The 16437-nt window shown below is 34.5% G+C and overlaps 2 protein-coding genes across 2 annotated transcripts; both read left to right on the top strand.

Annotated features, from left to right (window-relative positions):
- Positions 1 to 876: 876 nt before the first annotated feature.
- LOC147406845 (serine/threonine-protein kinase SAPK2-like) lies at positions 877 to 3934 on the top strand. The gene is made up of 9 exons (XM_086435133.1): positions 877 to 1102; positions 1233 to 1307; positions 1987 to 2088; positions 2597 to 2650; positions 2732 to 2824; positions 2899 to 2991; positions 3074 to 3178; positions 3281 to 3379; positions 3459 to 3934. The coding sequence occupies exons 1-9, from the start codon at positions 983 to 985 to the stop codon at positions 3732 to 3734; spliced, it is 1017 nt and encodes a 338-aa protein (XP_086291259.1). The 5' UTR covers positions 877 to 982; the 3' UTR covers positions 3735 to 3934.
- A 3667-nt stretch (positions 3935 to 7601) lies between these two features.
- On the top strand, positions 7602 to 11268 carry LOC147406844 (small ribosomal subunit protein eS6-like). The gene is made up of 6 exons (XM_086435132.1): positions 7602 to 7744; positions 7863 to 7927; positions 9987 to 10044; positions 10126 to 10234; positions 10437 to 10709; positions 10809 to 11268. The coding sequence occupies exons 1-6, from the start codon at positions 7739 to 7741 to the stop codon at positions 11045 to 11047; spliced, it is 750 nt and encodes a 249-aa protein (XP_086291258.1). The 5' UTR covers positions 7602 to 7738; the 3' UTR covers positions 11048 to 11268.
- Positions 11269 to 16437: the final 5169 nt, after the last annotated feature.

Here is a 16437-nt window from a genome sequence, read left to right as displayed (position 1 = left end):
ACAATGTTAGTGTAATGATGGTGGTGGTGGCGGTAGAGAAGAATTGAAGATGGAAAATATGGGTGAATTTCATTTTTCCACCCATATGGGTGGAAAAGTGAAATCCATGATTTAGTGGACTTTTTAATTGGGGTGGAAAATGAATTTTCATTTTCATGCGCAATCAAACACTTGAAAAATGTCATTTTCTATGAAAATTAATTTTTCATCTTATTTTTCATGTGCAATCAAACATACCTAAGTGTTTTACTAAATTATGAAAATAACTAATACTTGCAAAATTCTTATGGGAGAAATCTAAAACAATGCAAACAAGCCTAATTAACGGTAATTATGGACAATGGCCTTATCCTCCTCCAAGCGGTGCAGATGTGAATAGATGAATAATTCAATTGATACAATCGATGATAATTAACGGTATGGATCATATCTTAAAGATACTTGTCTCGTACTCCTCAGTCTGACAAGGAAATTTTGACTCACCCCTATCGAACAACAAGAAATGGACATGTGTCATCCTGTTCTGACGATGCACTTCGTGCAGAAAAGGTTCCTCGTTTGCCGTGTCCTTGCACGTGGGAGATTTCACCTGACGACGAATTCTTCTCGAGAAGAGATTTCTGTCGTTTTCATTGCCTCACCACCCTAGCCAACTCACGTGTCATAGTTATCTCCGAGATTATTAACTTCATCAAACTACGTTTGTGATTTTCCATCCATCGTACGGCTGAGATCAGAGGGAAAAAAAAAAACGAAGGCTTCCTAGAAGATTACTTAGGGATTAAAGTACAAGATGTCTTCCCATCTCAGCCGTTTGTTTGATGGAAAAACTCAAACGTCATTTGTGGTTTGAAAAGTCTAAATTAAAATGCTGTAAATTACACTTCGAGGACTTTCATGTATAAATACTGCTCTATGTTAGAGAAGAAGAGAAGAGCAGAGAAGTAGAGCGATAGAGAAAGAGATTGGTCTTTTGAAACATATGGAGCGTTACGAAATATTGAAAGATATCGGGGCTGGGAACTTTGCTGTTGCTAAGCTTGTTAGAGATAGATGCAGTAAGGAGCTTTATGCAGTAAAGTACATAGAGAGAGGGCAAAAGGTTTGCTTCATCTCTCTCTTTCTCTATAATTGAATTTTTGTATTAAAATTTTCAATTTTACCATCTGGGTTGTATTTCTTCTACATGGATTTGTTCAGTTAGATTGATTGAGAGGTTCTTTGTGTCACAGATTGATGAAAATGTGCAGAGAGAGATTATGAACCACAGATCCTTGAAGCATCCCAATATAGTTAGATTCAAAGAGGTTGGTTGTTAAATGTCCAATCTTTATCCCATAAATGCTAAAGTAATAATGGTTTTTGTTGGGTTTTATTTGTTATTTTTTTCTACCCAAAAAGATCTGTCAGAGAAGCAGAGTTTATACTTGTTTTGATGTTCTTTCTCTTCTCTTTGTTTTTAATTATTGTTGAATATTTAATATTCTAAGATACATCTTTTGTTCCAAACTGAAAAGATCTCTATATAAGTAGTCTGTGAATTTGTTCATCCAAAAGTACAATTTTCTTTTTCAAGGAGTAATCTAATCTAAGTTTGATTCTTGAAGTCTAATATCCAAAAGGAATTTAGGAATGATGTGTCTGAATTCAACTTGTTTCCTCTGTTTTAGATGATCAAGAGTTGTCTATGAGCTTCGGTAATGGTTAAGCAGCTATGTTGCTTCCTCTGTTAAACGAAGTTGGTGTAATTTCAGTATTTAAGGAATAATAGATTTTCCTCACTTTGATTTGACTCAACCCTTACATCTGTTTTTATAAACTTGCAACTTATATAATTTCTACTTATTATGGTAATGAGGTTGTCATCGTGAAGACAAGAAGTAAACTAGACCCTTTAACTTATTTGCTCTTTTGTTTTGTTGGAAAATAAGTGTTATTTAGTGGGTTTTTCTGGAAATTTGGACTAAAATGTGGTATTTCTTGCAGATCCTGCTTACACCTACTCATCTTGGCATAGTCATGGAATTTGCTGCAGGTGGTGAACTCTTTATGAGGATATGCAATGCTGGTAGATTCGGCGAGGACGAGGTAAGCTTAAGAGTTAAGATGCCATTATTTGATGAAAATATTGCATAGTGTACGCTATGTGGTATTCGGCACTAAGTGATGAAAATAAGTGTTATCTTGAATGGTTCGGTCAATCAGAATCGTTAAATTGATAAAGAGCTACAGCTCATCAAATCGGAAAGCGAAGAATTGAAAATATATCAAAAGAAATACGTGGACTCAATAACAGAAGGAAAGCTAAGGTTTTAGAAACAATTAGTCGTAAATTTGAAATTTTGATACTGAGGACTTCTACTTGAAGAACTCTAGCTTATTGGTTAAGAAGATATCTGAAGCATTTAAGTTTAGTAAGATTAAATTAAAGATTAGTATTAATTTGAGAATCCTAACTGAAAAAAAAAAAAAATCAAATTTCTTGGAGACATATTGAAGAATTTGCTGAAGATGGAAGATGTTTAACTCTCACTTTGATTCTTCCTCAAAACTAAAACTACCCATTTATCTAAATTTTTTAATTCAATTGAAACAGGCAAGGTTTTTCTTTCAACAACTGATATCGGGAGTCAGCTATTGTCATTCCATGGTATTATCTTCCATCTTTCTTATCCAAGAAAATTAGTATACCTCTAGTCGAATTTCCTATAATTTAATTTATTTATTATAGGAAATCTGCCATAGAGATCTGAAGCTTGAGAACACACTATTAGATGGGAGCAGGGCACCCCGTCTAAAGATATGCGATTTTGGGTATTCTAAGGTGATTAATTTGCAAAAGCTGCAGAAATCGAGCTAAATTTACTTCGATTCTAACTATTCTTCCTTGTTTGGAAGTCGTCCCTGTTGCATTCGCAACCCAAATCCACAGTAGGAACGCCGGCCTACATTGCTCCAGAGGTCTTATCTAGAAAACATTATGACGGAAAGGTGAGACTAACTTTCTTTTTCGACTTCAAATCACATTATGCTTCGTATATTGCTCACCATCAATACATAATTCTTGATATAGATTGCAGATGTTTGGTCTGTTGGTGTTACCTTATATGTGATGCTCGTAGGGGCATATCCCTTCGAAGATCCTGACGATCCAAAGAACTTTAAAAAAACGATCGAGGTTTGTTATAAATAAAAAAAAACCATTTAAGAAATATCTACTAGTTCAAAACTTTGCATTAGAGTTTATAAATCAGATTAAAAAATTTGCAACTTATGGCAGTGGATACTTAGTGCCCAATACTCGATTCCAGACTATGTGCGAGTATCGATGGAATGTAAACATCTTTTATCTTGTATATTCATGGCTAACCCAGAGAAGGTACTTATGTTCTAACCTTATTAAATACAAGTTACCATTCAACTTTAATTTTAATTTGATCTTGTTGATTTCTTTGCAGAGGATAACTATTTCTGAAATTAAAAGCCATCCATGGTTTTTGAAGAGCTTGCCATTAGAGTTGACGGGAGAGAGTGATAATTTTCAGATCGATAATATAAATGGTCCGGCCCAAAGTACTGAGGATGTATTGGCTATATTACAAGAGGCACGGAAACCTTTTGAAGGGGTTAAGATTGGGTATCATTTTATCGAAGGTAGCATGGATCTTGATGACCTTGATGGTGATACTGACATAGAAGATAATGAAATGAGTGATTTTGTGTGTGAGTTATAAATGTAACATTTAAAAATCGAAACTAATAGACTCTGATCAGAATCTACGATGTGTAGAATAAGGTGGGGTTTGTAGATTGTTCTTGCGACAGAATAATCTTGTTTTTGTTGTTTCGATTAGATTACGGGGTAGTTTTGTGTAGATTATATGTATCAGTTACATTTCAGTTGTAATTTTGTTTTGTGTTGCAATTTAGTTCAGTTTGGCAAAAACCATACTTAGTTGTTTAAATATTTTCTTCAAATGGAATCAGGTATGTACTAGGATGACTAGACGTCCATGGTCTACACGAAAAAAAAAATGAAATTGTAAAGATAACACAATTACACAAAATACAAGGATTTATGTGGTTTGGCTGTGTGCCTGTGTCCATGGAACAAGAACAATCATTACTTTCTCAAGTTTTATAGCCTTAGAGATCTCTATTTATATATCTGAAATCCCCCCCCAAGTAGAAAACTTTAAAAAAAAAACATGACACGATTACCATTTTTGTACCCCAGGTGAAAACTAAAGATAAAGATTAAATAAGTTCATAAATGTCGAACTAATTCAAATGGATTACTCAATTCCAATAAAAGATTTTTAAACTTCCAACCGACTTGACCACATTTTGACAAGTGCCTAGTTGCCATATGGAAGAAGACGATCAGGATATGAATAGTTCTAGCTATATCTATCAGTGTATGGATTTTGAAATAAAAATACCCACGTGTAATTAGAAATAAGACTAACATCAGTGTTGGAAACCTCAGTATTATAAAATTTTCAAATGGAAAATGCTAGAATGACACAAACAGAGATACAAAGGTGACAATAATGATGTGGTGGCGCGCACATAACCGTAGATGCTTTTTATTTGTATCTTGCAAAAAAGCATCTACGGTAATGTGCGCGACACCACATCATTTTGTCACCAGTGTGTCTCCATTAGTGTCACCCCAGCATGACTCTTTTCAAATATATTTAAAATATATAATCATACAAACATTAGTTCATAAAGCCTATCATCATCACGTTCACTTTATGATAGTGAGAGTATTATATACTATAAATTAGTATTTTTCTATTTAATCCAATGTCTAAACTAAATAGATTTTAGTCCTTGTGATGATGACTCAAGCTTGCATTACATTGAGGAGGATATTAAATGTTATCTAAATTGATACAAAAGCAATATATGCAAGCATTAAAAAAAAATTTGAAACATTAATGCTTGTCTTTAATTGGCAAGACCGCGAGAGTGGTTGAAGACCACAAAACCAGGTGTTGAAATTTCACTTGATGCGAATGACCAATGAATTGAGTCAGAGAAAAAATCGAAATAGCAAAAACAACACAATTGCTCAAAACACAAGGGTTTAAGTGATTCGGCAGTGTGTATACATCCACGAAAACATAACAAGAACAATCACTATTTTCTCATAAGTTTTATAGCTCTAGAGATCTCTATTTATATAATCGAGAGTTACAAAAATATGTAAAACTCTCCAAAACAGAAATCACAAGGTTACGAGACACACCAACTTTCCAAGTTTTTGTTATGCCAGTGAGTTGACAAGATACAACACTTCTAAGCACTTCACAAATTGATGGTGAATTTTTCAATTTTTTTTTTCAAAAAATGAATGGACTTTGCAAAATGGACCATGTATTCTAGTAACTCTAGTGGTTACATTATTCAAGTAAACATTTTCTTCACGAGAGAGCACGAAGCACCTTTGGAGACCTTGACTCTTAGCACCCACCAGGGATGGAGCCAAGGTTTTCTGTCAATGGGGGCTAAATGCTAATGATAGTTGATCAATACTCTTGGATTCCTTACATGTCAAATTGTCAATGTTAAACTTGTCACTGTTTAGTTGCAAAATAATGAATTTTTAACAAGTTGAACTTTAATATATAAGTCAATCAAAGACCATTCAATATTGAGGTAAACTGACTAAAACATGGGTTTTTAATATTAATTGTTATAGTATGTTTTCTATTTATTTTTTCAAATATTATTTTTATATACCGTCTTTATAGAACTTATGATTTTTTCTAATATTTAAAAAATATAGTGGCGGCAATATCCACCACTATGGACCTAAAAGAAAAGTAAACGTGGAATAAATCTATGATGTAGATTTATAAAAGATGTGGGTCCAAGTCCCAACCCATGTTTTTTTTTTTTTTTTTTGTTAAGAAAGAAACACTAATCTTATGAAGCTAGTAAGAAAAGTTTTCTAACGGCATATTAGTGGTGTCTAAAAAACTTGATTTGATGTCAGATGACAATTTTTTAAGAATTATGAAAAGAAAAAAATTTGTTAATTTTGATCGTTAGATTTTAATTTTAAAATCATGAGTTTAATAGCCATCCATATTTAACACCATGAGACCAAGCTCAAAATAGATTTTTTTTTCTTGAATTTATCTATTTAAATCTTAAATTTTTTATGAAATCTAGAAGGCTGTGGTGTTGGATTGCCAATGTAATAATCCATGCGGGCCTAAAGAGCCTTAGTATAATTTGAAATCTTACTAAGGTAGTCCGTCTAGTATGATTCCAGAATAAAGGTTTGTAAAGTAACAGACTTTAAAAAGCAAGGAGTTTTTGTGATAAAATTGCAACAGTAGGTCTGTCTAGTAAAAATGACGTGGAGTCCATTCCAACGATTTCTAGCTATACTTTTTTTTATAAAAATGCAACAATGAGGCCTGTTGGTAAATTTACGTTCATTTTTCAAATTTCAGTAGGGGCTATAGCCCCCACTGGCCCTATCTAGCCCGCCTTGGCAACCACGCTACACATCAAGGTAACACTGCCAACGATCCCAAGAAGGATTTGTTTAAAACGATTCAACCTAATTGAATTTTGGGGTTCCTTAAAAATTAAAATCATTTTTTTTTTTAATAGGGGTATCCTAACTTACATCCGACTAGTGGGACCGGGTGTATAGGTCCCTCCACCTAACACAACACAACACCCGTACATCACACACACCAAGTAAGTCAGGGTACACCCTCACGGGTGATTTTGAGGAACCATTGCTCATACTAGATATCGAACACACAACCTACGGACTCTCATCACTTATAGATTTGAAATTGCGATTGAGCCAACCCCTCGAAGTTTAGGTTCCTTAAAACTCATTCTGACCAATTTTCATGTCAAACAACACCAAATCAACTTTCAAACTCAACCAAGCTATACAACTATGTTTAATAATTTTTTTTAAGAGTCAAGAAATCTCAACCACTCATTATTTTTCAAAACATTTCATGAAGAGCTTTCACCTAATAAATAGGGTCCACAATCTACTAACTAAATTTTTTTTCCCCTACTGTTTGCATTATCAAAGCTATCCATATTTTGTAAAAAAAAAAAAAAAAACATGAACCTCAGAGATCTGAAGTGTCATTTAGACCAATGTAGTAGCTTTGAATGCTGACGAGATTTAATATGGACTAAGATTTAATGGTTTTAAGAATCAAGGCCCCAACCTATTTTTGTTGGCAAGTCTAGTAGCGCAATTGACATGCCTACTACTTAACACTAAAGGTCCTCGTAATCGATATATAAAGGTCGGGATTGGGATCGGGTGATTCATAAAAAATGACTCACAGAAATGTACACGATCCTAATTGTTAAAATACGAAATTCAACGGTCAGAATTTACCAAATGAGGACCTTGATTCAGGCTCTACATGATCCTTCGGCCGAGTGGGAAGGGTTGAATCCCATCGAGACTTACTCTGGGCCAGATTTATTGGGCTTGAAAATTATGATATCAACCTTATTTTGTGGGCTCAAGATGAGGCCCGAACCCTTAGTTTGTTTTTCTTGGAGGGACTGACTTAGCGGGACAGAGGCCCATTTGATAGGCCTACTATCCTTGTCGATATATAATAGAGACGCACAGTCTCAAAAACCCTAATTCGTGAGGGAAAACTCGAACCAAGAGCAATTCTCGCTTACACTTCGCGCCTCCTCTGTTCGTTGCGGCAGAAGATCGAAGATGAAGGTTTGATCGAAAAGCCCAACTAGTTCAATTATAAACAATTAGATGTCCTTATCTTTTGTTCACATTCAGATCATAGTACTTTGCTTGGTTCATAATTTTTTTCCCCGATTTTGTGCAGTTTAATATTGCGAATCCGACTACTGGATGCCAGAAAAAGCTCGAAATCGATGATGATCAGAAACTGTGAGTTTGTTCATTAGATCTATCAGTGAATTTCATTTTCTTTTTCTTCTTTCAAATCTGTGTTCTTAGATAAGAAAAAGTAGACTTTTAGATCTTATTTGCTACTTACCTTGTAATGTTAATGGTGCATTATTTTTATTTTTTGTTTTTGGGTTTCGAGCGAAAATATTTGAAAGTGTACAATATAGCGTGGGAACACTTACCAATAATTTTGACTATGGTCTTAGAAATCAAGGGTTTTTATATTTTTTTAAAATCTTTCATCGCTCTCTGTTAAAAAAAAAATTACAAGACCGTGTTAATAGATTAGAGTGAGAAATTGGGTAATTTTCTAAATTTTATTCTAGATCTGATCAGTGCAGTGGCCGATGCTCATATGTGATGCATAGTAAAACCATTAGAATTGTAATCAAGATTTTAAATTTCGGAGTGTTTATTCATGGATTTGGATTGAAGTTGATGCTTTATATATATATATATATATATATTGGATGATTTACAAGAAAAATTGGTACTAAAAGTCCAAAATAGTCATTGTTTCGATTCGAATGTTGTTTCATCTCGGTGGGGAACAAAATATTAATCCATGATGCCAAAAGCCACTCTGTAAGCCGTGTTCCGTTCTTGGTTTTCACAAAGCCTATTCCTTGAGGACCGACCTTCAGCTCAATTCCAAGTTCAAATATGTATAGTCAAGCACATTTTAAAAATAAAAATTATAGATTATTGATAGCCCAAATCTAGCCAATGATCAAGTCCACAATAGAGTCGCATTGAGCCCATCTAAGTTCCAAAAGTGGCATTGACCAATGATCGAGCCCAACATAGGGCCTACATTGAGCCCATTCTATGGTCCAACATAGGCTATTTGATCATGTTGCTTTTTAGGACTGCTCCAATGATTTGAATTGATTGCACTTTGTTCTTTTTTCCAATTTATATGATCATGGGGATGTATTCTTCGGCAACACTTGTTAGGCAATCTTCGACGATCATGTTCTTGGTGGCAATTGATTTTAGCAAACTCCAAATGATCATTGATCACCATAAGTTCGAGAGGGTACTAGAGTATTATAGGAAGCAATGCAATAAAGTGTACTATGATCTACTAAATCATATTTTAAAATTAAAATAGTTTAGAAGTTAGGATTATATCTGAACGTTGTTATCAGATCATTTAATGGCTATGATTTATTTTGTTTCTATATAAACCTGAACACTTGATTTGTTACTTTCATCTTGTTTGGGCTGCCACATATTCTTATCCAGATATTTGTATATACTAGTATGATATTGATGCCAATCTAACTATGGAAATTGTTGGTCCATTAAGATACCTTCATGGATTTCTTTTCTCACAATAAGAGTCTTGGATTAAGGTAAAATACTTGCAGCAATTAAATAGCTTAAATTCTGCAAGAGGCTTTATTATGCGGGATCTTCAGTTGAGTTAAGAGGATATATCTACAGCTCTCCTATATTCTAGTCTCAAAAGAATTTATTGTATTTCCCTTTACTGGATTGATTGTTGCTACTGAGTTAAGACAACAATCCTCTTGCACCATTTGAGTTAAAATGGTGCGCTCCTGCATTTTTCACTTACTAGCAAGAATGGGATCTTATCTTGTTGTCAGTAGCACTAATGTGTTATCAAGCAGCCATCTTAGTATTGGACATATGACTTTGCAGCTGAATTAAGACAACATTCCTCTTGCACCATTTGATTAAAATCGTGCGTTTCTGCATTTTTCACTTGCTAGCAAGAATAGAGTCTTATCTTGTCGTTGCTAGCACTAATGTGTTATCAAGTAGCCATCTTAGTATTTAACAGATGACTATTAGGAAGGTGCCACCTTAATTTGGAAGGTCTATATGTGGTAATGTGACGGATCTGATTCAAACCTAATTTTATAACCTTTCATATGTGGTAGGTGCTTTACTGATCTTATGGTCTGATGTTTATTTCACTTGAGCTGCTCCCATTGGTTCCCTTTACATCCATTATTTTTATTTTTCAAATGGATATGCCTGTTCCGTACCTCATCCTCTAAACATGCAGCCGAGCTTTTTTCGACAAGAGGATCTCACAGGAGGTCAGCGGAGATGCTCTGGGCGAGGTACATTTCAGTCACAATTTTGGAACTTTACAGTTTCAGGACGAGTGATCTCTTCAATTTAGGTGTGTGTCTATTCTACAGGAGTTCAAGGGATATGTTTTCAAAATCATGGGTGGTTGTGACAAGCAAGGGTTCCCAATGAAGCAGGGTGTACTGACTCCTGGCCGTGTCCGTCTCTTGCTGCACAGAGGTGGGTAAGCTGTAGGCTCTTTTTGTTTTACTAAAAACTTATATAACTGATCGTAACCTTTTTAGTTGGCTTTAGCACTTTATGGTCATTTAGAAGGGTATCTCGGTCAAATCTGCTAGTTAGTTTTCTATTTTGCTTCATTTGTTGTATGCGGTCTGTGCTAGAAGATAGGGTTTAATCCTGTATGGTTTGTCTTTGGCAGGCACTCCTTGCTTCCGTGGATATGGAAGGCGCAACGGAGAGAGGAGGAGGAAATCGGTTCGTGGGTGCATTGTTAGCCCAGACCTGTCGGTTCTGAACTTGGTTATCGTGAAGAAGGGTGAGAATGATCTTCCTGGATTGACTGATACAGAGAAGCCAAGAATGAGAGGTCCAAAGAGGGCATCAAAGATCCGGAAACTCTTCAACTTATCCAAGGAGGACGATGTCCGGAAATATGTCAACACATACCGCCGAACATTCACAACCAAATCTGGTGGGTGGTAACATCTCATCTTAAAAAAGATGAAGAGATCAAAAAAACAAAATTGTTTCTACTCTGCGCTAATAACGGTGGCATTTGTTTGGTTGGCAGGAAAGAAGTGCAGTAAAGCTCCTAAGATACAGAGACTTGTGACTCCCTTGACTCTGCAAAGGAAGCGAGCAAGGATTGCTGAGAAGAAAAAGAGGATTGCGAAGGCCAAGTCTGAGGCAGCGGATTACCAGAAGCTTCTGGCCTCCCGGTTGAAGGAGCAGAGAGAATGCCGCAGTGAGAGCTTAGCAAAGAAGAGATCCAGGCTCTCAGTTGCTTCTAAGCCATCTGTTGCCACTTAGGTCCGTGACCTGCAGACTTTTGAATTTCAGTCAGGTGAATGCCATCTTGGGTTTTTTTGGTAGTGGAACTCTTAATTCATATGTTCGAGGTATTTTTTTATGGCTACTTCTGGTCTTTTATTTTGATACCCGTGATCCCTTTCTAGACTGATCTTTATGGTTACTATTATCATATTCTACTTATTGGTGGTTATATATTTCTTGTTAAGATTTGGATTTTATTTTTCTTTAGTTTTGGTAGATTAGAAGATTTTGGTTATCTTGGCTCACAAAAGAATGAGAAGGAAGACTGTCCAATGACACGGTCGCCATGCTTTTAGAAGATCTTCTTGTTGAGAATTAAGGTAGAGTGAACTGATTTGAGTGTCCTAACTGTTCTATCTGAGGATGTAGTTAGAGTGCTTGGTGCCTCTCTTTCCTTGGTATCCTTTCTCTTCAATGGTGAGGTCAGTGAGACTGAGGAGAGCGCCAACTAGTAATAGTTGTCATGACAAACATATGCAACTGTTACAATGTTTTCAAACCTGGGTTCTTATCTCGTCTTGGATGAGTCAAAACCCTTTGTGATTGTTTAAGTAGATTGTTAAGTAGATTTCAGAATTCAGTCCCTTTTCTAGAGATTTGGTGGAATTTTTTATCTAGAATGCCTAGGAAGTGCAGTCGATTTGGTTCTTACTTCATTAAACTCAAAAGTGGGGTAGTACCAGAGCGAGCCCTTGGTTGCGAATTTGCAATTTACCTAATCGAAACAAGGTTGCTTTTTATGTCATTATGATGTGAGCCTTTTCATTACCCAATCAATTATGGAATAAAATCATATGAAATTGGAGAGATCCTTACACGGATAGCAGAGATCTGAGCGTTTTAAGGGTTCTTAGTGGACGGAGAAAACAGGTATTGGCAGCATGGTATGGTACATCCTAAAACCAATGTTATCAAGCAGCATATGCTGTGCCCATATTGTACAAAATATTTTTTTTATTTAAAAAAAGAAAAAAGAAAAAAAGAAGGGAAAACGTTTAAAAAATTAGAAAAATATAAGAAAATAAAAGCAAACCTATAACAATATATTTGGATAGTACTCATTTTTCAAATTGAATAAAATTTATTACATTTAGTCCTTTAATAATAAGAATACAAGAACTCAAGAAGCTACATAGTTAATATTATACAAATTATTTATGATACGAATGTGGCTTACTTTAATCAACAAGTTCTTGATCTAGATCTAGATAATTGAACTGGATTTTACATTAATTCAATATTTTGAAAAAATAAAGTAAAAAATAAGATTTAAAGAGAATATGCGAGTGATAAAATAAAAAAAATTTACTTAGAATAACGCAGGAATGGGGGTGCAAATAAGGTATTTGTAATAGTAGATAGATTAAAAAAATTTGATTTAATGCTCTAATAGTTAAATTTTTGCCTATTGGAGTAATGTGCCTTTGCATACTTTTGTATGCTATCGCATAATGAATAAAAAAAAAGCATATGTGATCGCATTTGATAACATTTCCTAGAACATTTGATTGTCGATGGAAATCTCTCTCACCCCAAGTCTCATTGGGTTATCTTCAATATTTAGATTAGCACTCTTATGCCTCAGCTCGTGTGTAGTGCCTTCTAAATCCTAACACAAATTTTCATGATTTTGATGTTAGAATCACTAAATAACACTCCCTATAGATGATAACAATATTAATAGACAAACAAGTTTAAATGGTGATAAATAACAATAGAATAACATGGACTAAATATAACACTTGTCCAAAAGCTCAACATAAACATTATAGTATACTCAAAGATGAAAACCAACATAATAATGATAGAAGGGAAATGACATATCATCACCAAATATAAGAAAATCCTCCCATTAACATCAAGTCCTACCTTCTTACTCAAAAAGGAAAACAAAATATCATAAATCTAAACTGCAACTGGACTAATAGAAATAGTCCCAACACTCGTCTAGGAGTGGACTCTAATTGTTTGTGTGCCCTACAAGCTAGAACTCCTCTAGAGATTTCTCATTGTGCTCTTCAATTGAGGATGCATATGCAATTGGAATGGTAGGGTGAGTAATGGGGGAGTTACTCAACAGGTAAATAACTATCTCAAACTAATAATCCCCTAACTATGAATTTATAATCATTCTAAAATGTTTGAAACATATGCAAGTTTTTCAGTATAAACAAAAGTAAGGTTATAAAAATTCTACACATGAGTAATTTTTCTTTGGTAAAGATAGAATGGAATCTCTGAAATCTCAGTTTTGATGCTACTCTCCTATGTATCATATACTACATATGAGTTTGTTATCCCAACTGTACATTTAGGATAATGTCACTTTGAAAATAATATGACAAACTATCCTTTCAGGCATTCACTGACTCTTTTATAGATCTTAATATATATATATATATATGGGTCAGGTTCAAAGGACAACCATTTCTACACACATATAGACAACGTGTTTTGTCTTATATGGGCAAAAATGTTTGGAATGGACTGATTTTTTGTGAGGATGATCTCTGTGACGAGGAGATCATCCTTGCCAAAAATCAGCTCATTATGAAACTTCTAGACCGTCCAATTTTTGTAAATCAATTTTGATGGGGTTGCAAGTTTTGGAATGAGATGATTTTTTGCCAGGATGATCCCCTCATCACAGAGATCATCCTCACAAAAAATCAGTCCATTCCAAACATTTTTGCCCATATAAGACAAAACACGTTGTCTATATGTGTGTAGAAATGGTTGTCCTTTGAACATCAGCTCATTATGAAACTTCTAGACCGTCCAATTTTTGTTGAAAAATTATAGACCGTCCAATTTTTGTAAATCAATTTTGATGGGGTTACAAGTTTTGGAATGGGATGATTTTTTGCCAGGATGATCCCCTCATCACAGAGATCATCCTCACAAAAAATCAGTCCATTCCAAACATTTTTGCCCATATAAGACAAAACACGTTGTCTATATGTGTGTAGAAATGGTTGTCCTTTAAACCTGACCCTATATATATATATATATATATGTTCAGTACCAAACATTTTAGCAAAACATGGGTTAGAAGTTTTAGAATGGGCTGATTTTTGGTAAGGATGATCTCTACGGTGAGGAGATCATCATCACCAAAAATCAGCCCATTTCAAAACTTCTAACCTCATCAAAAATGGTTTACAAAAAATGGAAGGTACACGATTTTTCAACTTGTAAACATGGGACTAGAAGTTTTGGTATGGACTGATTTTTGGTGTGGATGATCTCCTCACCGTAGAGATCATCCTCACCAAAAATCAGCCCATTCCAAAACTTCTAACCCATGTAGGACAAAAATGATTGGCTAAAATGTTGGCCAAAATGTTTGGTGTTGAACGGGACCCATATATATATATATATGGGTCAGGTACAAACGACAACCATTTCAACACACATATAGACAATGTGTTTTGTCTTATATGGGCAAAAATGTTTGGAATGGGCTGATTTTTTGTGAGGATGATCTCTGTGGTGAAGAGATCATCCTTGCCAAAAATCAGCTCATTATGAAACTTCTAGACCGTCCAATTTTTGTTGAAAAATTATAGACCGTCCATTTTTTGTAAATCAATTTTGATGGGGTTACAAGTTTTGGAATGGGATGATTTTTTGCCAGGATGATCCCCTCATCACAGAGATCATCCTCACAAAAAATCAGCCCATTTCAAACATTTTTGCCCATATAAGACAAACACGTTGTCTATATGTGTGTCGCAATGTGTGTTGCAGGAACCCGACCCTATATATATAGGGTTGGGTTCCATATACCCCTATTACGACTCACATTGCGACACACCGTTTTGCCTTATATGGGCAAAAATGTTTGGAATGGGTTGATTTTTTGTGAGGATGATCTCTATGGTGAGGAGATCATCCTTGCCAAAAATCAGCTCATTATGAAACTTCTAGCCCCATGTTTACAAGTTGAAAAATTTTAGACCGTCCAATTTTTGTAAATCAATTTTGATGGGGTTAGAAGTTTTGGAATGGGATGATTTTTTGCCAGGATGATCCCCTCATCACAGAGATCATCCTCACAAAAAGCCAGCCCATTCCAAACATTTTTGCCCATATAAGACAAACGGTGTGTCGCAATGTGAGTCGTAATAGGGGTCGTAATAACGCTATCCATATATATATATATATATATATATATATATATATATATATATATATATATATATATATATATATATATATATATATATATATATATATATATATATATAGGATGACGTTCAGAAAGCCAAATATTATGCCAAACATTTTTTCAATGTATGGGTTAGAGGTTTCGGAATGGGCTGATTTTTTGTGAGGATGATTTCTATGACAAGGAGATCCCCATTCCAAAACTTCTTACCCCATCAAAAGTGGTTTATAAAAATTAGACAATCCACAATTCTTTAAGTTGTAAACTAAGGTTAGAAGTTTCAGAATGACCTGATTTTTGTTGAGGATGATCTTTTCACCATAGAGATAATCCTCACAAAAAATCAGCCCATTTCGAAGTTTTAACATTTAAATAATCTTTCTACTTAAATTCAACCAAATCTTGTACCCTTTTTTAAAAAGAGAAAAAAAATAAAGCTTTCAATCATTTCAAACTCATTTTATAAAAGTATTTTAAGAAAATGACAAAGAATGGTCAAAAGTAGGTTTTCAAGGTGATTCACATAAGGTTGGGCAACGACATATGTTTGATTAACTAAACCGAGAAGTGCACATTTTTCACTTGTACATGGGGCTTTGGGTGTGTACGTCGAGCAGAAAAGTTTTGTTATCTTCTTTTGTGATTTTTACCCCAAATTCACCTAACTTTCTAAAAATCAAATTTAAACACAAGGTCAAAAATTGTATAATTTTTTTTCTAATTTATAAGAAAAATATTGGATTTTTAATTGAATACTATTATGTATCGAAAACTATGACTATTAAGAAGATCTAAACATTCTCTCCCTTCGATCCAAGTTATAAAGTCCACGAAGAACACGAGAAATCAAATTGAGTTAGATATTTTACTCATGAATGTGGCCAAAAGCTTTACTTCTTTGGTTTCGCTCGAAGCTTGTGACTAGTCGACCAATTCTTTTTTTTTTTTTTTACGATGAAACCTAACGGAAGCTCTACTTATATGATAACTAAGGTAGAAGATGGAGAGGAGGCTAGGGGAGAAGAAATAAATTTTTTTAAATTTCTCTAATTTTAGTATTTATAGTGGCCTAGGGACGTAAGAGTTATTTTTTAATTTATTGTAAAAACGTGATGTCCCAAGCTTCGTTTTTTACGAAATTATCGTATATTTTGGGGCATTTTTTGATATGAACCTAATGGTGTTATCAGATTTA

Source organism: Akebia trifoliata, chromosome 3, assembly GCF_017979445.1.
Source record: "Akebia trifoliata isolate Shusen 1 chromosome 3, ASM1797944v1, whole genome shotgun sequence".
Taxonomy (NCBI): domain Eukaryota; kingdom Viridiplantae; phylum Streptophyta; class Magnoliopsida; order Ranunculales; family Lardizabalaceae; genus Akebia; species Akebia trifoliata.
This window is presented reverse-complemented; position numbering and strand designations above follow the sequence as displayed.